This window comes from Abramis brama (genome assembly GCF_963993115.1).
Source record: "Abramis brama genome assembly, chromosome: 22".
Classification (NCBI taxonomy): domain Eukaryota; kingdom Metazoa; phylum Chordata; class Actinopteri; order Cypriniformes; family Leuciscidae; genus Abramis; species Abramis brama.
This window is the reverse complement of record NC_139984.1, coordinates 9,389,176-9,410,522: the sequence shown is the minus strand read 5'-3', so window position 1 is coordinate 9,410,522 and position 21,347 is coordinate 9,389,176. Positions and strand designations below refer to the sequence as shown.

Genomic DNA, 21,347 nt, shown 5'->3' with positions numbered 1-21,347 from the left:
ATATCCAGATTAATGAAATAGAGAGGCAACAGAGAATGCGTCGCTAATTGTGATACAAACTTTTCCGCAAAGCTTTGCTCCAACCTTCGAGTAACCTGGGGATGGGGATCAACCCAATTACAGGGAGCATAATCCTGCTTCAATACCCAATATGATAATTTGCTGAAGACAAAAAGTGAGAGAGTGAAGTTTCCATATTCAATCTCAGCTTTCAAGCACTCCTCATCTAAAAGGCAACCTAAGTGAAGGGAGCATATAATTAAGCATCCCGTTCCTTAAAGACTAGAAGAGGCCTCAGGAGAGAGCAGTCTGCTCTACCCTCAATCCTCCTGAAGGAGAAATAGCAATAAGGAGAAATAGTGCTTTCAAGAGATCTGGCGAGGAAGCACTGAGAGAAGAATGCCTATGCAGCGCTACACTCTCATACTCTCCATCGCCGATTATCAAAGAAGCTAGTCAACACCTGCTACCTCCATCAGCTGGAGGGAGCCACAGAGAAAGAGGGACGCTCAAGCTGATAACAACCACTTCTTTCTCTGAAGTTCACTATTACTGAAAGACTTTTATCACCGAACCCCTAGGGAAGCACTCTACTTGTTAGTAGAAATGAGCCAACGTATTCCCATCAAGCTACTACCTCCAGTGTAAACCGGAAGGGGCTACTAAGAGAGCGGGGCGCCGTAGCACCTCTCTCAACTACTTTCTGCCAAGTGGCCCTCATTGGCTGATGGTTGCACATTCCTACAGTTCTAGCAAGGAGGTGTAAATGCATATCTACCTCTGGCCAAAGTGCTCTGTCATTCCATTACTCCTCGCAAACCATTAGGAAACACCACATTCTGCCTAACAACCCCTCTGTTAAAAGTGAACGGGTTGCATCATCTCACTGTGACCAACAGCTTCAACGGCCCTACAGTAGACCTTACATCAGAGCGCATGCTGAACAACAGCACTATTCTGGACCAGATAAGAAAGCGAATCGCCTCATCTCACCGTGACTTTACACTCTCACTTAACGTTAGTCCATTCTCTGGACTTGAGCTCCAGAGGAGCATATGAACAACAGCATTGCTCTGGACCAGATAAAAGAGCAGATCACATCATCTCACCGCGACTCCATGCTCTTGCTCTGACCTCAGCCCCTGCAAATGCAGGATGTTAGCATTAAGCAAGGCCCTCCTAGAGAAGCAAGCAGACATAATCTGTGTCTGCTGTAATCTCCAAGCCCAGAAACCTAGAGAGGGTGACAGAGATGAATAAAGCACTATCTACCTCGTTAACTCCTTCATTGGAAAACACCTGCAGGTCCATGAAGGCAGACCCCAACACCACACTCTGGCAGCGCTGCTGAGTGGAGAATGGGTGGATTCGGTGCAGACACTTGACTGTCATCTCTAAAGAAAAGAGCCAAGCGAGAGAAGAGCTCCCTCACTGCCTCCTCCCTTTGAGAGAGAATCAAGCAAGAACAGAGCTTTATACTGCAAATGCATCGCTATGAGAGCATCCAACTCCCTCGAAAGCCAAACGCGCATCAATCAAACACTCGAATCTATCCCTCGAGAGAAAATCAAGCAAGAACAGAGCTTTTATCTTCACACGCACATACAAACAAAGCGGCTTCCTGAAGACAACGAAGCTGTTGGCATGTAATACAAGCCTTTTGTACGCTCAGGCGCTCCATGTGACGTCGTTGGACTGCTGTCAGCCAATAGATTGGTGTAAATTCACAGGGGGGCGTGATTCCATCGAAAGGGAACTTTTGACAGTAGTGTCAAATAATAACAAAACATTCTACATATATCATGAAATAAACAGGAATTAGTTGAAATAAATAGTAAATTCCTTTGTATGTTTATATGTTTGCAGTGATTAGGTAAATTCTTTATCCTTCTATTCTGATTCAACGTCCTTTGTGGAATGTGGCCAGTTCAATTCAGAATCACACTCATGAATTGGAAGTGGCCCAATTTTAAAGGTGCACTATGTAACTTTTTTTGTTCAATACACCCTCAATCCTTCTTCCAAATCTCCAACCTCCGGGGAATCACCCAGTTAAAAAAAACAAAGGAACTTCTGCTTGCAAAAGTAGAATGCGAAAGAGATCATAATAAATGTATTTTTCAACAGGTGAGTAAGGTATTTTATTGAACAGATAAATTGCCATATGTAGCTCTCTAACAGAGTTCATTGTAATGCATTATCTGTTGTGAAGGCTCATTTCATTATGGTTGTTGTAGCGCTGTGCTGGAATTTATTTTCATGGAAGTACCGTGTCTATTAATGGGTAAAGCTACAGTAACATCTTCAGCTAGTCAGCTTGAGATCCTTTCCATCTAAACTGGTTTTATCTCTTAAGCCTAGTAGTGAATGTTTTATAAGCAGTAAGATAACCATATTAATCCGCACAGTCACACAAAGCCAAAGCACAACCAAAACAATGTTCTTCCACAAAATGCATTGAGTTATTTTTAAACTGCTAGAGGGCCAAAAGTTACAGTGTTCCTTTAAATTCAGAATTATGCCCTGTTCTCTCATTCGCTTACCTGCAGTATAGTGAAGTTCTCCAGGACACTGTTCATCATATATTTCTCTGGCAGGTGCTTGAGTTTATGGATGAAGTTGATCATGTATTCACACATGGGTGAGCGATGGATCCGGTAAACGTACCTCCCGCCCTCCACACGAGCATACTCTGTCTAGGGGTCGAAAAAGGCAAACTATAGATGCTGATACTATTTCTTTGAAACCACTACCATCTACAGTATATGACAAAAACACAGCTGCCTAATTATGAATAAATGGTGAACTCACTTCAACTTTCTCTACCACCTGCTTCCCAAAAGAACAGACTTTAGTGGACACAGTGATGGTCATGTTTTCAGCACTGCTGTACTGACTGCTGACCCCATAGAACGAGCCTGCGCCATCCTGAACGTTATTATTGTTCAGATCAGCCTGAAATAGATGGCATAAAAATCACTTATCTCAGCTATATAAAGAATGAATGTATGACATATCAATTTGCAAACTAATAACGTACACTAGGTTTTCAGTATTGAAGAACACATTAACAGAGTAACTCACCCAGAACTTGACCAGAAAGAAAGCATTCTGAGGGCCTTTCTCATACAGCTCCTTCAGCCCTCCCTTCTTCTCTGGAAACTTGTCGTAGATCTGACGGATGTCCACGGCCTCCAGAAGAGGGTCTGAGTACGAAGGGTTTGTCTGGGCGATGTGGACAAAGAGGTGCTTGCTGTACTGTGGATTAAGAGGTGAAGAAGTAACATTTAATGGGCTTTGAAACAAATGCATGGAACATCGTCATTCCTGAAACACATTACGTATGTTTTTGTCTTGTAAGGGCCGGTTCACACAGAATGCATTTTTGCTGTTAAAAACTAAAGAGGCAGGGCAGTGGAAGGAAAAAAAGTGCAAGGTCTAAACTAAAGTGGCTTTAAACTAAAGCCATCTAGCGTGTTTACATTGAAAAAAAATGGAAAAGTAATGCAGTGGAATGAAAAAACGCTTTCTGTGTGAACGGCCCCTAACAGTGTTATTGAAAATCATTGAAATAAAATAAAATATACATTTTAGATGAAAAACTTTTTTTTTTAACTAAATTTTTATTTTTTTTATTTTTTAATGAAAATTAGAAATGTCTTGGCTTCTAAATGAAATGAGTAAAATAAGTCAAATTACTAAAGCGATAACTGAATAAATTAAAGCTAATTAGAAGGAAAAAAACTAATCAAAATGTCAAAATCACATAACGAAATTACGGAGCCCCTAAAAGGACATGGTGAAGGAAAAAATGATCTGTCAACGCTTTTGCGTTCTTTCGCAAATGTTTTGCTTTCTCCCGAGAAAATTTGCATCCCTTTGCAAAAACGTTTGCATTCCACCAAGAAACTTTGCGTTTTGCGAGCAAATGCAAAGTTTCTCGGGGGAACGCAAAACATTTGCGAGAGATTGCAAAAGCACTGACTTTTTTTGAAAATATTGTAATTTTTACTGTAAAATGCAGCTATAAAGATCTGTTAATTGGTTAACAGTAAATTCCCTTACTATATATTGAGAAAAACTGTAATAGATCTCTAACCTTACATTTTGTAAAGTAATAACTAACCCTACATTCAGTAAAATACTGTTAAATGTACCATTTTGGGAAGTAAAGAGGACAAATCATCTTATAATTTACAGTGAAAAGCTGTAAACTGACATTCCTAGAGTGTCCTTAATTGACACTTCACATTTGACGGTTTTTAATTTTAATGAATGTATCTTCTAAGTTCCTTTTCGACGTTTCACTGCATCTTGGTATTGACGCTATGGGGAACGCCATCATCTTGACCGGTGTCTCCAATATTCTCAGCAAAACGCTCACTCACAGTGTCGGGGTCTCTCTGGACCTCCATGAAGGCCGAGTACTCCAGCATGCGGAGTTTACCGGAGGCGATGGTCCGGTCCTGCCACACAGGCATGGCAGTGCTGGTCGGGGGGAGGGAGGTGGGCAACTGCTCATAACCTGTGGAGAAAACATGCTGGTTTAGGCCCGGGTGGGTCAGTCTGAGTTCAGATATAATCCCAGCACTGCTCTTACTTGATATGGGCGTAGGCAGTGGAGGCTGAAGGCTGGAGTACGGGTTCGGTGCAAAGGGCTTGATGCTAGAAAAACACAGAGAAAGATCAGCAGGCTCTCACAACAACACTGTTGATTAGATCAGGAATCAGTTTCGTAGAGATACTCACTCCTGAGAAGGTCCAGGCTGTCCTGGGATGGGGCCGGGCCAAAACTACACAACAAAACAGAGAACAATGGAAGTTTGAGGGTTAAGTTAGAGAACTGAGGGTGTTAAGTTAGAGAACTGAGGGTGACTGGTCCTTGGACTCTGAACTAACCCTGGCTGGAGGAGGGTAGGGGTGCTGAGGAAGAGGAGGCATCTGACTCTTCATCACACTGGCAGAAACGATCTGAGCGGAGGACAGAGCGGCCATGTTCTGCAGGGCTTTGTCTTTGGAAGCCTGATCCTGAGAAAGACGCAACAAGGGCTTCATTAAAAAATTTTTATCAGAAATTACCCAGGATTGAAAGGAACTTCAGAACTTTCATAATACCACTTCTAAGATGCATTTTACTGTTGGAATGTTTTTTAATAGTAATAAATTATTCTCATACACAGACACAATATTACATTATATTATATTATATTACATTACATCAAATATACTTAATGAACATTCAATAAATGTATTTAAAGAAATTAATAATAATAATAATAATAACAACAGTAATAATAATAATGAAGTGTATTAGTAATGCTAAATATTAATAATAGCTTACTTTAGTATATGATAATATGCAATCTTTATGAAAAAGACTTCAAGGATATGTACGCTACAGTTCAAAAGTTTGGGGTCAGTAAGGTTTTTTTTAAAGAAAAATGTATACTTGTATTGATCAAGAATGCATTCAGTTGATCAAAAGTGACAGTAAAGGCTTGTATAATGTTACAAAAGATTTCTATATCAAATATTTGTTTAATAATATACACAGGAATAATTATTAATCAAATATTTGTTTAATTCCTATACACAGGAATAATTTACATTTTAAAATAGATTACAATAGAAAAAAGTTCTTCTATTTTGTAATAATATTTTACAATATTACTATTTATACTGCATTAAACTGTATTTGACAAAAAAAAAAAAAAAAAATGCAGCCTTGGTGAGCAAAAGAGGCTTCTTTCAAAAATCAAAATACAAAAAAACCTTCCCAACCGTAAACCTTTGAATTGTATTGAATTTTAGTGTGAGAGCTACATGCTAAATGGTTTAGACAAACATGCAAAAATCATGCTTATAAGGGCACATGTGATGCATGATATTGTGTTTGCATTTGAATCCAGCCACCAAAACAAGATACATCATTACACACGATAACAGAACAGGACACTTGAACAGCTTCAACATTCAGTCGAGAGAAAGAAGACAAAGAATTAGACAGAATGAAGGCGACAAAACAGAAGTCTGTCCAAACCAGGAAAAAAAGTGATAAATAAACCAGATGAAGTGTTCAAATGTAAACAATTTCTTCAATTGCTTTTAGATATCTTTAAGAGTTAAGTCCATGACTGAGTTTTGTACACACAGGTACAAAAAAAGATGAGTGTAATAAACCCTCACATGAAATGACAGAATAAAACTCTCAAAATAATTTTCTTTAAAGTCTGAAAAAAAAATTTAAGCCAAAAATTAAATATAAAACAGCAATAGTGGTAGCTAAATTCATCCTGTGAGACGGGCGACACTGGCAGCCAAAGCATCGAGCTGCGCAAACTGAAGCTCAAATCAGTGAAAGCTGAGCGTCTGCAGGCGTCGGTGCGCATGAAGCTCTGCAGGCAAAGCAGACTTACAAAACATTTCACTTACCAAGTTCATGGCCTAAAAATTGAAAGGAAGAGAAACTGTTAAAAAAAGCGCTGCGGAGACAAACAGATCAGATGACACACTGATCAAATGACCCTGACTGCAGGTATGCCGAGAGGCCTGTGCTTTCTCTTCTGACACTGTGTGTTTAGATCCCGCAGAATAGTGCTCTCTTCAACTACAAAGTGAACCAATGACTTCCTGAAAGAACAGCCACAGTTCTCCATTTCACATCTTTAAGGAGGTCATGTGTTTACTTCCCCTCTTACCGGACTCGGCTGTGACAAAGCCGAATTATTAACCATGCGAAAAATTGGAATATGCTTGGTTATATTATATGTATTCATGTATCAAATAAGGATGTTTATAGAACAATGTTAAATACACCAATAAGTGTTGTGCAGTGTGTAATGTGTCAACAAAAAGGATAGATACATTAATTAATTAATAAATGAATCAATCAATGAATGGTGGGAATAATAAAGCATTTCTGCTGGAAATTTCATTGGTCAATCAATCAATCAATCAATCAATCAATCAATCAATCAATCAATCAATACATACATACATACGGGTGATGATGTGGGAAAACAAGGCAAAACTAAAAGAGACAACAACCATCATATGGTGGTTTGCTGGTCTATGCTGATTTTGTTTGTTTTTTTGGTTGACTTGCATTTTTATGCAAATTGACTTTATATATTATATATTCTGACTTTTGTATAATGAAAATTATACAAGCAGAAGCCATTAATCAAAACAAAACAAGTAGTGCTACACCAAATTTAAATTTGGATAGTGCAATGCTTCAATAAATGTAAGCCCTAAAACGGAGTATACATTTAAATCACAGGGGGAAAAGTAGAGATGAGTAGAGGTTTGAGTTATGAAGGTCAAGATAATTTATAGTATAGGAGCAAAAAAATTCTTGGTTCAATCAGGCATTGCATGCACAGCAGCACGTCCTGATGTTGCAGAGTTAAGACGCGTTCCTGGCTCAACAAAGTTTGTCGATTCTGGAACAACATTCCTGTCCGGAAATTTAGTCCTAACCCTATCCCTACCTCTAAACCTAACCCTACCCATAACTTACCCCCTAAAATCAGAGTGAAATGATGGTGAATAGCACTGAACACTGGTTGTAAGCCTAAACTTGACATAAACTGTAAACCTCAAATCTGATTGGTTGATTTGGAATGTTGATCCAGGAACATGTTGCACTTGGTGGAATCAGGTTAGCAACACAACTAGAAAGTGATGCAATATTCAGTCAGCCACCAGAGGAAGTCATTACTTTGAAAGCATACTGCTCAATTCCATCATTCCATCCAATGTATTTGTTTCAATGAATGCATGCACACAACAAAAGTTACCTGCATGCTCAAGTCATCATAAATGATTATAACATTGAGGGCGTGTTACAGATTGGAAGGTTTGGTGGTGATATAAGGAAAAGCCAAAGCACTCTGAACACAGTTAACAGCATAGGTCAGAGCAGAGCAGACTGCAGTGAAGCGCATACCTTCAGCTTAGACTGAATCTCGCGAGATTTTCTCCGCGCGAGAACCTGCAGATGGCTAGACACCTGCAGGAAGGAAGTCAGAGGAGGGAGAAAGGAAGGCAGGGGAAAAAGAAAAGAGAAGAGAGACATTGAACAGACAGCGAGTAAAAAAGAAGCCACCAGGTGGCGCCACAGCCATACCTTAATGCCTGTTTGATATTCCCGCATTTTCTTCCTGGCTAACACCTGAATGTGACTAGACACCTGAGGCAAAACAGGGCCACAGACATTTGATATCATCCAACATATACTGTATATCTTAACAACAAATCTGTCAAACCACTGAACCTAAGACTATGCCAATGAAACTTATACTAGAATAAGAATAAAGGTTCAATGGGGTTTTATTGAAATGTCTCGTTAAAAGTAGAATTATTACCCAATCATTTGTTTCAGGTTTTTTTTTTCCAGTGATAAAGTATGTTTATGAGCTGTTTAATTCATTCAGTTTAATTCAAAATAAAAGGATTCACAAAATTTGTCACAGATAAAATTGTACAGTGTGAATCCGGCTTTATATATAGGCAAATACTCTGTTTATCACACTGATCTGACAATTTTTACAGTAAGTTTATATCTATAGTGTGATATTAAAGTTGAACTATGTAATTTTTCCCAGTTGCACGCTTAAATAACTGAATAGAATTTTGCCAAACATGTTTAAATTTAACTCACATGAGTCATATAATTTCATAATAATAAAAATAATAAATTAATCGTGTGACAAACAAATGTGAACAGTGATGGGAAAGAAAATCTCACAAATGCCACGAGAACTTGCAGCATCCACACCAATAGGTGTCAGTATAGAGTTCACTGTTATTTCAATCAGCTAAACAAAAATTATTACAAAAAATTATTTTTAAAATATCAAATTTAAGTACTAGCATAGCTACTGTAATCAAGTTGTATTATGAACAAGGCAAAAAAAAAGACTGAATTAATGACTGCATCAATTACAGGTAACATGATGTACGGTAATTAAACCAGAATATGGTAATAACCTTTGTCTTGACCTCTGTTGTACCCATTCAAACAAGTGGTACTAGAAACACATTATCACATTACCTGTTTCCGCGTGCGGGTTTTCCCTGTCCGCAGCTTTATGTACCTTGCTATCAACTCATTACGACCTGGAAAAGAATCAATAAGAAACACAATATTAGCAAAAATGTAGTAAAATTAATCATATTATTAATGATGTAACTGAACAGATATGAACATTAAGAACACAATAAAGTGCATTTTATTACATAAAACATGTTAAGAAATAGCTTGTGTCTGGAAGAGCACTGCACTACCACCACAAGGTCATCGAGGGTTCGAATCCCAGGGAAAACATTAACTGACAAATGTACCGTGTAGATTAATGCAATGCAAGTCACTTTGGATAAAAGCAACTATAAAAATATTTTTCTCTTCACATATGTAATTTAACACTTTTAAATAAAGCTGGTGGGAACGAAGATTCCTATACACAGAAAAGCACATGGAATGCAGTAATGCCTCCACCAGCAATATCACAGTAGGGTGTAAAGCCTGCTATGAGACCATTAGTTTATTAATAGACCATTGAAAGACAAGGCTTGTGACAGATGAGTCAGGTGATATGGGTGGTGACTTGGCAAAAAAAAAAATAGGGCCACCATGTGTCAGGGCCTTGACCAATCAAGCTGCTCTGAGTGGACAAATGTTTTCATACAAAGAGCTATTTATTAAATGAGTACAATAATAAATCTGTTTGTGTAATGGCATTAATATAATGATATGAGAAAAGGGACAGGAAACAAGGAAGATAAATTGAGGTAAAGCGATAAAGAGGATTTCATCACAGTTTATAAAGGGTTGACCTTGTGAACAGCTGTGCAAAGTTTCAACTGTGAATCTTTCTTGACACCCCCACCCTCCTCCCACTGGCATCCCACTCACTGACAGCCGGACCACCTGGACCCAACACAGGAGACCCTGCTCCCTAACCACAAGCCATATAACACCAGGGACTCATATACTAGCATGTCACCAGCAAACAACATGTTTGGACATTGTGAATGTGCAAACAAATAGAGAGATTTGTGATAAGTCAACCCAAATATAAATTAAGTATCCTGTTCCTCTACATGGGACAGAAGAATTCAGGAAAAAGATCCATTATTTGTGGTAATAGACTGATAAATATTGGCCACCACTAGTGGCGCTAACAACAATCACAAAGATTTGAAAAGAAGTTTCAAACAATTTCCTCTTTTCATTGGTCATATAGAATGGATAGTCCCACCCCAAACTTGGGGTGAGCCATTGGTTGAGCCAATGTTGTTAGAACGGACTCTCAATAAACAGACCTATAATTTAGGGGGCTTTCACACTGGCAGTTTAGTTCAAAACAGAGCACGGTTCGCATGAAAAATTGGTAATGTGAAAGCTGTCATTTGGACACATGAGCGTACCGGGCTACCGAACCCGAGACTACCTGATCTGAGTTTGGTTGCACTGGAACTGTGGCGAGATTCACGTAAATGTGAAAGAAACTCCGACTCGGGCATGCACTTGTTCGGGAAGTAAAACAACATGTGCATGCATTTTAGCCGATGACGTGTAGCCAAAACACAAGTAGGGGATGACAATAGTGATGAGTTACCGAGGATGTGAGTGAGAGTGAGCATACAGTGTAATCATGCAGAGTAAGTGCAATCTGCGTTAAATGAATGGTTCACAGTTAGCTTTCTCCTCTAAAGAAACTGTTTGCAAGCAGCAGAAAATGTGACAATGTGACGCACACTCTGTGACACAAGTGTTGTACTGCATATAATAGCACCAAATTAATAACAAATATCAATATATTGACCAGAGTTCTTTTTCCTATCATGCATCGTGCACGTTTGTTATGACGTAAGTAACGCAAATGCACCAGGGTTCGGTAATTTCTGCATTAAGGGGGTTTCCCCCATTGTGAAAACCCCCTTAATGCAGAAATTACTCACATCATGCATATACCAGCAGCTCTCTACATATCAGCCTCGACTATTTAAATACCAATATAGGTTGTGCAGTTGTTCTTTAAAAGTTTGATTGGAGTAAGTGTGATGCCAAGATGATACAAGAGATGTCCAGTGTTTTGTCACACCAACCAGAACAAATTAGAGCCTCTCCAGTTTAATTTAATTATCCATTACTGATGAAATGATAACACAAGCGAATGTCAAAGAGGATTAGCCAGTCAGACAGCCGGAGTAAGAGAGAATCATCTAGACAGTGATAGACAGAACATGTGTAAAAGAGAAGGCAAACATCTTCAGTTCCAGACACACAGAGGAGATTCTGATAGATAGAGAGACTCTGGCTCGTACCCAGCAGCCTTGAACTCCTGATCCACATCCAAAAGCTTTCAAAGGGCACCTAACTACCCCCCAGCCCACAAATAGCGTGTTTACGACCCTACACGAAATGCTGCACTTCCTGGGAGGCTTGGAGAGGAAGAAAGACAGATATGACTGGGAGTCTGTAGAAGGGAGTGAGGAAGAAGTCAGCAGATAGACGATTACATAGAGATGAAAGGAGGGCATGACGAGGGAGAAGCAGAAAGAAATCTGGGATGTAAATCAGAAACACAGAAGCCTCTAGCTTCACAATGCATGTACAGTCATCTATGAAGGTCACTTGATAGGTTTATTCATCTTTACAAGTAGTCCTTTTCCCAAAGTGACTTACAGTGCAGTTATAATATCCAGTTGCAGTAATTGATATAATATCAAGAAACAATCACATTGGAGAAACTAGAGGCTCGTTACTACAGGCGTCATGATGTGCTTTTCTTAAGGACATGATGGTAATACTCATGGGTACCTTTGTGGGACCCAACCTTGCAACCTTACTATTACTACCAAAGATCTTCAATGACCCTGTTCTGAATGGCACACTTGATAGACTTGCTGTCTTAAGGTTTTTGTGGCCATAAGTTCTTAAGTTCTTCTTAAAACAAAGATTTTCAGTGTAGGGGAGGAGTAGCTTCCTACTTTTGGAGCGGTGGCCTAGAACTTGACATACTTCACAGTACTTCAGACACATTGACGCTTCATGGTCATGTGTGACATTCAGGTATGAATCCAGCCTTCATTGTGTCTCTATCCCTTTCCCCCTTAACTTCTAACTTCCATTTGCTTCCAACTGAAATCTACCAGGCAATGCTTCCAGACAAGGACACCTAACCCTCCAGCACAGGACCATTTACAACAACTGCCTTCAAGTACAAAAGAGCAACTCTTTCAGTCTCATTAAGAGCTAAAATTGACTACCTGCCTCTTTGGTAGGAAAATTACAGGCTGACAGTTTCACTGAAATAGTGCTGAGTATAAAAATATATAAACTTCCACTTCATATCAATGTCTGCATAAATACTCCCGCAGAACTGTCTGAGGTTGAGCCAAAGGAAAGTGCTGATTTGCTCCCAGATTCCTCTAAAGTACGTCCAGGAAAAGCAGGAGTGAAATAAAACCTGCTTCGCACACATTTATCCCCCCAAAAAAGCTCCCTTTAATGGCTCTGGCCTATCATCCTTTCCTGAAATCAGAAAGAACAACTTGCGCTGCAGCTGGGATAAGTTTGTGAGATGGATCGCCATGGCGAGTGAAAGGTGTTTGCATATGTTTTTGTACCATATTGTCAAGCATTTGAAGGTGAAGGTGAAGGTCTTGTTGACACAATTTAGAAGTGCTAAATTAATTGCAAGACTTTTTGGACTTGTCCTGTGGGTCATTTGGCAAGAAGCCTGTAGAAAAACGTCAGTGAGGATGATGAATAGCAGCTTACCTCTTCTATTTACCCTCTCTTTCAAAGATCATTTTTCACCTTGAAAGTTTCCTCCCAAAGTTCACCCTGCTTAACCCTCCATCCCATCAGATGTGTATGTTTATTGACGAAAACCACCTGCGTTTTAATAACTCTCCCACCACCCACCTGTTATTTTTTTTCCTGCAGTAAAAGACTGGAAACTGCCAATCAGAGGAAAAACCAAACCAAACCAATGGCTGATCAAAAACAGGTGCCATGCCATCCAAATTACACTCTCACAGAACTGTTGCCAGTCTACTGGCTTCTTATACTGACACCTACTGTCACGGATGCAGCATTTGCAAATAAAATTTAGATTTTTTTTTAAAAAAAGATACATTTTCAGTTATCAATGCCATTATAAAGCAACCCTAGGCATGACTTATTTATTCCACAATGGAAAGTGTCTGATAATAGGAGTGACTGAGATCAAGTAAGCAGTGTTCAAATGCTCGTATAATCTTAGCATGGCTGCCAGCATGAGAGGTGAGTCGCCCCATGTAACCTAAAATATATTTTCTTGGCCATGACTGGATACTTCATCTTATGCAAGGGTTCATTCTACTAATAATTTTTTATAATGCATATGTGGGGGCAGTCGTGACCTAATGGCAAAAAAAAAATTTGTAAATAAAAATACATTTTAAAATATTCACCTCTAACTTGCATTCACGAGACCACCAAGACACATGCGTGTTGTGTGGATGCGAGACTAGGCATTGTTACGTGAACACGCATTGGAGATATTTTGTAAATAAAGTATAAAGTATATGTCAAATGTGGAACATCTGTCGGTCTATAGTATTGAACCCTTTGTGTGTAATTTATTTCACTCACGTAATTTATTTGGTTTGTGTGTATTTTGATTACTTATTGCTGTGTCACTGGTTGCTTATGTGTGGGTCGAAATACTCCCGAACAGTTATGATTGACAGACCCAACCCTTTTCCTTTGACATTGGCGGCATTTGGCAGCGCTGCTTGGACTAATGGATTAATTAAGGACAGGTGCGGCAGTTTGTATAAGAGGAGGCAAGTGAGAAACAAAGGCGAGCGTGGGCAGAGTGAAGGGGTGCAGAGGAACGCACGCACACCGCGAGCTGAACTTACGGGCAGGAACACCGATCACTGCGATTTGATTTCAGAAAGTCACAGCCAGACGAACAGTGGGCACGGATCTGGTTACAACGCATAACTAGAGATAAGTGAAGGAAGGTGCTCAGCTTACTGGGGTTTTGGGTGCGTGTGATCCATGTCTGTGTGTGTTACGATCTGAGGGTTTTGTGTATTCCTCTACAGCGGATCAGAAGAGGGACGCAGAGGTTCATGCGGTGGATTCAACGCCTGATTTGAGCTAAGTAAAGGAAAGTTGTCCTGCCTATCAACTTATGTGTGTGGAAGAGAGCTGTACTAGTATTTTGCGTGAGACTACTTTTACTCCTCCTCAGGGCTGCCGCTGTTTATACTGGATCACGGGGCTGCGTAAAAGGACGAACTAACTAGACCGCCTCATCTGAATCAGCACTCCCTTCCGCGGTCCGCTTATCTGTCGGATTTCCATATAAGGCCAATGGACCTTGAATGCGGTTTGAGACTTAACTAAAGACTGTCGAACTTCCCTTTTAATACATTGTATTTTTATGCTTTGTTGATTTTATATACTGATGTAGGATAGGATTTGGGGTATGAATAATACCTGATGAATTGTGGTGAATTGTGCTGTAGCATTAACTGACCAGTGAGTTGCTTTTCTTTATTTTTTTTCTGTTGCATATTTTATTATTGTGAGCAAATTGTTATATATAAATAAACTGTATAAATCCAAGAAGTGGTTGCTGTCCTTTTCCTATCAGTGGAGAAACTAAATGCTGGTATAAATTAAGAACTTCACATTCTGGTGTGACATTAAGTGGCGTAGTCAGGCAGGGTACCAGCTCCACTGATAGGTAATGGACTCCACTCCAGGCATTAGCGGTAACTTGTCAGTAGGGGGTAGCAATAATCCAGCCATTATGGCTCAGTTTGTTATGCCATGGTTTATGGGGGCTGCATGGATTCCGAAATTTGATGGCAATAGAGCTAAATTTGGAGAATGGAGGAGTCAGGTGGAGGCCATGCTGAGGGCCCAAGGACTGAGTGAACAACAGCAAGCAGACTTTTTGCTGGGGGCTCTGGAAGGCGATGCCAAGCGTGAACTGCATCTTGTGCAACCTTCAAGTAAGAACACAGGAGCAAAAGTATTGCAACAGTTACAAACACTGTATGCTAAACCAACCACTAAGGCACAGTTGAGAGCAAGTTTTTTCAATTGTAGACAGCGTGCAGAAGAAACTGTGAGTGCTTATATACTAAGGCTGAGAGAATTATTTTCCAGATGGCAGGAGCGAGATGCAGGTGGTACTGAGGATGGAGAGGACCTACTGTTGGACCAACTGATGGTTGGCCTATGCACAGGGCCCATCAAACAGGAGTTAAGCCGACAGCTCCGGCGAGATGAACGCCTGACTTTCAGTACAGCCTGCAAAGAAGCGCGGGCTCTGGAACAGGAGTTACAGGAGGGGGAGGAGGTTGCCATCTCCCAGAGGGTCACAGCCCCACCACCAAGAAACGATAGATCCCACCTAGAACAACTGAAAAGTCAGTTAAGAGAAGAACTGCAGCAGGACCTAATGGGGGAGATGCGAGAGCAGATGAGGGCCCTTTCGGCCAGTTTAATGGAAGAGGTCAGGGCGCAACTAGCAACGAGAGAAGCACCGCCAGCCCCCAGCACTCGACCCACGAACAGTTCTGCAGCCCCAACAAATGTGCCTCAGGTGAGACAACAACAAGCGCCCATGTCGGCTTACCAGTGGGACGCAGAGGGCCGGCCCATTTGCTTAGGCTGTGGCGAAGCTGGACATGTGCAGCGCTGGTGCCCGCATAGACCATCCAGGCGACGGGATTTTTAATTCCCCCTACAGCTGAGGGCCAAGTAGTGGGGGCTGTTGGTCAGGATGAGGGGCCCATGTCGCAGAAGAAATCCGCTTTGATCGGTGAGTGTCCTGATGTTGTTATAAAGATGAATGGAATGACTGTGCCATTTGTGCTGGATACGGGGTCACAGGTTACCCTTTTGAGCCAAAGTTTGTTTAAAAAATACCTAGGAAGTACCTGTTTGACCAATATTGAGGAGACCCCCTGGTTGACCCTACGTGCAGCCAATGGTTTGAAGATCCCATATATTGGCTATGCTCTGGTCGACTGCAGAGTAGGAAGTATCTATGTGCCTGCAAAGGGGGTAATAATTGTGAACGATGAATGCTTGGGACCAGATAAGGGCATACTTGGTATGAATATTATTAATTCTGTCTGGTCTGCTCTCACTCAAGGGAACCACCCAGGGTTGGCTGCTTTTAAGACGACCATACCGCTGGTCCAAGGCCAGGCTTGGGTTCGAGCGTTTACAGAGTGTCATTGCATTTCCGCTAGAGGGTCACTTCCCCCTTACCAAGGCATGGCCAAATTACTACGCCAGCAACCAGTGGTCATTCCACCCCAGACAGAGATGCTTGTGTGGACACAGGTAACTGAAGGTGCCCCCAAGCAGGCATGTAATGTGATCGTAGAACCCCTCCCTGATAGTGACTCAGAGTGGTGTGTGGGCCGCACACTGGCAGTGCTGCATGATGGAAGAGTTCCATTGCGGCTGTGCAACCCTAACCCATACCCTGTGGAGGTCCCCCAGCGACAGCCATTAGCTCAAGTGACTGAAGTGGCTATGACTGATATCCAAGGGGAACAAGAGCTTGTCCTCAACAGTGTGGCCGCAGATGTGGTGGAGGTAGAGGTGAGACACATTGGGACGGTGGGGGGTACGGACGCAACCGAACCACATCCAGCACTGTCTTTACAGGGAGACGGCCTGACTCCAGACCAACAGAGGGATATGACAAACCTGTTGCACAAGTGGTCAAAAGCATTTGCCAGCCATGATGAAGACTATGGCTGTACTGGAGTGGTGAAACATCAAATACCCACGGGCTCAGCACCCCCCAGTCGCGAGCGGTACCGTCCCATTCCCCCAAGCTTGTATACAGAACTGAGATCTTTGTTACAGAATATGCTGACAAGTGGCGTGGTAAGAGAGAGCGCAAGCCCTTGGGCAGCCCCAATAGTGCTTGTGAAGAAAAAAGATGGAAATTGGAGATTCTGCGTGGATTACAGAAAACTTAATGCTCTCACCCATAAAGACGCCTATCCGCTGCCCCGTATTGAGGAGGCTTTGACTGGACTTAAATCTGCCAGGTGGTATTCTACATTAGATCTTGCAAGTGGATATTGGCAAGTGGAAATGCATCCAATGGATAGAGAGAAGACCGCATTTACAACTCCGTTCGGGCTGTATGAATTCAATCGGATGCCATTTGGATTATGTAATGCCCCTGCTACATTCCAAAGACTAATGCAACGTTGCTTAGGCAACTTAGTAAATGATTCATTACTGATATATTTGGATGATGTAGTGGTGTTTTCTTCTGATTTTAGTAGTCACCTGCATCATCTTGAAGAGGTCTTTCAGTGCCTCCACAACCATGGGCTGAAACTCCAACCTGCAAAATGCCATTTGTTTCAGCGCAGAGTGACATATCTGGGGCACGTTATCAGTGAGCAGGGGGTGGCAACTGATCCAGTAAAGACCGCTGTGGTAAGGGATTGGCCAATTCCTCAGACCGTGAAACAGGTAAAATCCTTCCTTGGATTTGCAGGGTATTATCGACGGTTTATACCTGCCTTCTCCACAATAGCCACTCCATTGAATGCACTGACACGTGGCACTGCAGCACATAGTAAGACTGCCACGATTACATGGGCACCTGAATGTCAGCAGGCCTTTGATTTACTTAAGGAAGCCTTACTCACCACACCCATATTGGCTTATGCAGACTTTTCCCAACCATTTAGGCTATACACTGATGCCAGCTTAGATGGTCTGGGGGCAGTATTAGCTCAAGTACAAGAGGGAAAAGAGAGAGTGATTGCTTATGCTAGCCGTAGTCTCCAGCCAACGGAAAGAAATGACCAGAACTATAGTTCTTTTAAGCTAGAATTGTTAGCCCTGAAATGGGCTGTAACTGAGAAATTCAAAGATTATCTGTATGGGGCTGAATTTACTGTGTTCACAGATAATAACCCATTGGTTCATCTCAACACTGCCCGTCTTGGTGCTGTGGAACAGCGGTGGGTGGCCCAGCTGGCAAACTTCAAGTACGTCGTCAAGTACAGGCCAGGTACCCAAAACAAAAATGCAGATGCTCTCTCCAGGTTACCAGAACCGCAAGATCCAAGGCTATCCCTTGCCAGGAGGGTGATAGTAGAAGGAGAACCATCTTGGGCAGACCTGCAGGCCAAGGACCCAGAGCTGGTGCAGATACGGCAGAGGAAGGAACAGGGACTTCCACCCCGGGAGGTTAGTAGCCCTTTGTCCTCACATGCGAAACAACTACGACGAGAATGGGATCGGATTGTGTTGCGAGACGGCATTTTGGGACGACTGTACCAGCAAGCAGGGTCTGGAGAAGAGATCTTCCAGGTGGTAGTCCCCAAGCAAGAAGCTAGGAAGGTCTGGGAGACTTACCATGGGGAGATGGGACATCCAAGTAGCGAAAGGACCCTTACTATCCTGCGGCAGCGCTGTTACTGGCCAAGGATGACTGAGGATGTAAAGGAGTGGACGACTACCTGCCCTCAATGTGTCTGTGCCAAGGCTGGGCCAGAGGTAAGGGTTCCTCTTGTATCCATTCTAACTAGTTACCCATTTGAGATGGTTGGGGTAGACTATCTTTCCCTGGGGCGGCCTGAGGACAGGTACCCCTACATCCTAGTTGTAACTGACCTGTTCTCAAAGTATGCCCTTGCAGTGCCTACGAGAGACCAGTCTGCCAACACAACAGCTCAAGCCTTATACAACAACCTAATCCAGACCTTTGGCTGTCCTGAACGGATCCTGACAGACCGGGGGGCATCATTTGAGTCATCACTGATGAAGGAACTTTGCCAACTTTATGGTTGCCAGAAGAGCCGCACCACAGCCTATCACCCCCAAGGGAATGGAGCTTGTGAAAGGTTCAATCAGACCCTGTTGGGCCTGTTAAACTCCCTGGATGAAACCGGCCAAGCCCAGTGGCCAAACCGGCTTCCCGCTCTTGTCCAGGCATATAACAACACCATTCACAGCACCACCGGGATGACCCCTCACTACGTTGTGTTTGGGAGGCATGCCAGATTGCCTGTCGACTGGGCAACTGGCCTGAAACCTGAAACTGAGCCCCATACCCTATCGGGGTGGGTGAAGAGGCACCAGGAAGCTTTGAACCATGCCTATCAGACAGTAACCAGGCATACTCAACAACGACAGGACCGAGACCAGGCCAGATACAACAGAAGAGCCAAGTTGGCATCTCTGCTCCCAGGGGAACGAGTGCTTGTTCGCAACTTCCGCAGGAGGGCAAAAGGGAAGTTGAACCTGAGGTGGGTACCAGAGCCGTATGTGGTAGTCAAGCAGCTCCGGGAAAACCACCCGGTCTATGTACTTCGACCAGAGGGTAAGGAAGCACCCACCCGCACAGTACATAGGAATAACCTCCAACCATGCCCCTTGGATATGTTGCAGCGTAGTCAGGAACCAGAGGAACCACAACCTCCAGCATGTCGCCCAATGGAATCAATGCCCCCTCCAACCTGGTGGCTTCCTGGCCTGGTGACGTATAATCATCAGCCACCTATTGAAGAGCGAGATCCAGCTTTGGCCCAACCACCTGACCCTCCGGCAGAATCCATAGCCCAGCATGATGAGACTAGCGTGCCTATTGTACGTCGCTCCGAGCGCCCCAATTTGGGAATGCCCCCAGCCCGGTATCGCAGTAAGTAAGGGATCGGGACGACCTCTATTAAAGAGGGGGGGAAATGTCAAATGTGGAACATCTGTCGGTCTATAGTATTGAACCCTTTGTGTGTAATTTATTTCACTCACGTAATTTATTTGGTTTGTGTGTATTTTGATTACTTATTGCTGTGTCACTGGTTGCTTATGTGTGGGTCGAAATACTCCCGAACAGTTATGATTGACAGACCCAACCCTTTTCCTTTGACATTGGCGGCATTTGGCAGCGCTGCTTGGACTAATGGATTAATTAAGGACAGGTGCGGCAGTTTGTATAAGAGGAGGCAAGTGAGAAACAAAGGCGAGCGTGGGCAGAGTGAAGGGGTGCAGAGGAACGCACGCACACCGCGAGCTGAACTTACGGGCAGGAACACCGATCACTGCGATTTGATTTCAGAAAGTCACAGCCAGACGAACAGTGGGCACGGATCTGGTTACAACGCATAACTAGAGATAAGTGAAGGAAGGTGCTCAGCTTACTGGGGTTTTGGGTGCGTGTGATCCATGTCTGTGTGTGTTACGATCTGAGGGTTTTGTGTATTCCTCTACAGCGGATCAGAAGAGGGACGCAGAGGTTCATGCGGTGGATTCAACGCCTGATTTGAGCTAAGTAAAGGAAAGTTGTCCTGCCTATCAACTTATGTGTGTGGAAGAGAGCTGTACTAGTATTTTGCGTGAGACTACTTTTACTCCTCCTCAGGGCTGCCGCTGTTTATACTGGATCACGGGGCTGCGTAAAAGGACGAACTAACTAGACCGCCTCATCTGAATCAGCACTCCCTTCCGCGGTCCGCTTATCTGTCGGATTTCCATATAAGGCCAATGGACCTTGAATGCGGTTTGAGACTTAACTAAAGACTGTCGAACTTCCCTTTTAATACATTGTATTTTTATGCTTTGTTGATTTTATATACTGATGTAGGATAGGATTTGGGGTATGAATAATACCTGATGAATTGTGGTGAATTGTGCTGTAGCATTAACTGACCAGTGAGTTGCTTTTCTTTATTTTTTTTCTGTTGCATATTTTATTATTGTGAGCAAATTGTTATATATAAATAAACTGTATAAATCCAAGAAGTGGTTGCTGTCCTTTTCCTATCAGTGGAGAAACTAAATGCTGGTATAAATTAAGAACTTCACATTCTGGTGTGACATATATTTACAATAAATTTATTATAAATTTTTTTGTGAAAACAAAGCACACGCACCGCTTAAAAAATTGAGGTTCAACCACTGGAGTCACATGGATTCCTTTCATGAAGTCTTTACTATCTTTCTTGGGCTTGAAAGTGGTAGTTGCTAAGGCTGTCAATGGAGGGTCCTAAAACTCTCAGATTTCATTAAAAAGATCTTCATTTGTGTTCCAAAGACGAATGAATGTATTATGCCTGCTTACAGACTGTGCGATTTCAGCAATCCTAAATCACACTGTACGCACTGATCTAATAAACTTGGTTACGACATATATGTACACTGTATGATGATGACACCTATTAAATCGTATGCTACGACAACCCAAAACCGTACCGGGCATTACGGATTTGGAACAACATGAGGTTGAGTAATTAATGACAGAATTTTCATTTTTGGGAGAACTAATCCTTTAACATTA

At 42.2% G+C, this 21,347-nt stretch overlaps 1 protein-coding gene across 9 annotated transcripts in view; it reads right to left on the bottom strand.

The window, feature by feature from the left end:
* The window catches only part of tead3a (TEA domain family member 3 a), a 45,364-nt gene that overhangs the window by 5,051 nt on the left and 18,966 nt on the right, over positions 1 to 21,347 (bottom strand). Inside the window, exons 3-13 of one of the 9 annotated variants that reach the window (XM_084099877.1) lie at positions 9,059 to 9,123; positions 8,132 to 8,194; positions 7,952 to 8,014; positions 6,433 to 6,444; positions 4,900 to 5,028; positions 4,750 to 4,793; positions 4,601 to 4,665; positions 4,389 to 4,525; positions 3,085 to 3,258; positions 2,812 to 2,955; positions 2,544 to 2,696 (exon numbers count right to left, since the gene is read on the bottom strand). In XM_084099877.1, the coding sequence (XP_083956003.1) occupies positions 2,544 to 2,696; positions 2,812 to 2,955; positions 3,085 to 3,258; positions 4,389 to 4,525; positions 4,601 to 4,665; positions 4,750 to 4,793; positions 4,900 to 5,028; positions 6,433 to 6,444; positions 7,952 to 8,014; positions 8,132 to 8,194; positions 9,059 to 9,123 (1,049 nt within the window). Of the gene's footprint in view, positions 1 to 2,543; positions 2,697 to 2,811; positions 2,956 to 3,084; positions 3,259 to 4,388; positions 4,666 to 4,749; positions 4,794 to 4,899; positions 5,029 to 6,432; positions 6,445 to 7,945; positions 8,015 to 8,131; positions 8,195 to 9,058; positions 9,124 to 21,347 lie in introns of all 9 variants that reach the window. The other 8 variants (XM_084099878.1, XM_084099879.1, XM_084099880.1 and 5 more) reach the window with 8 other exon arrangements.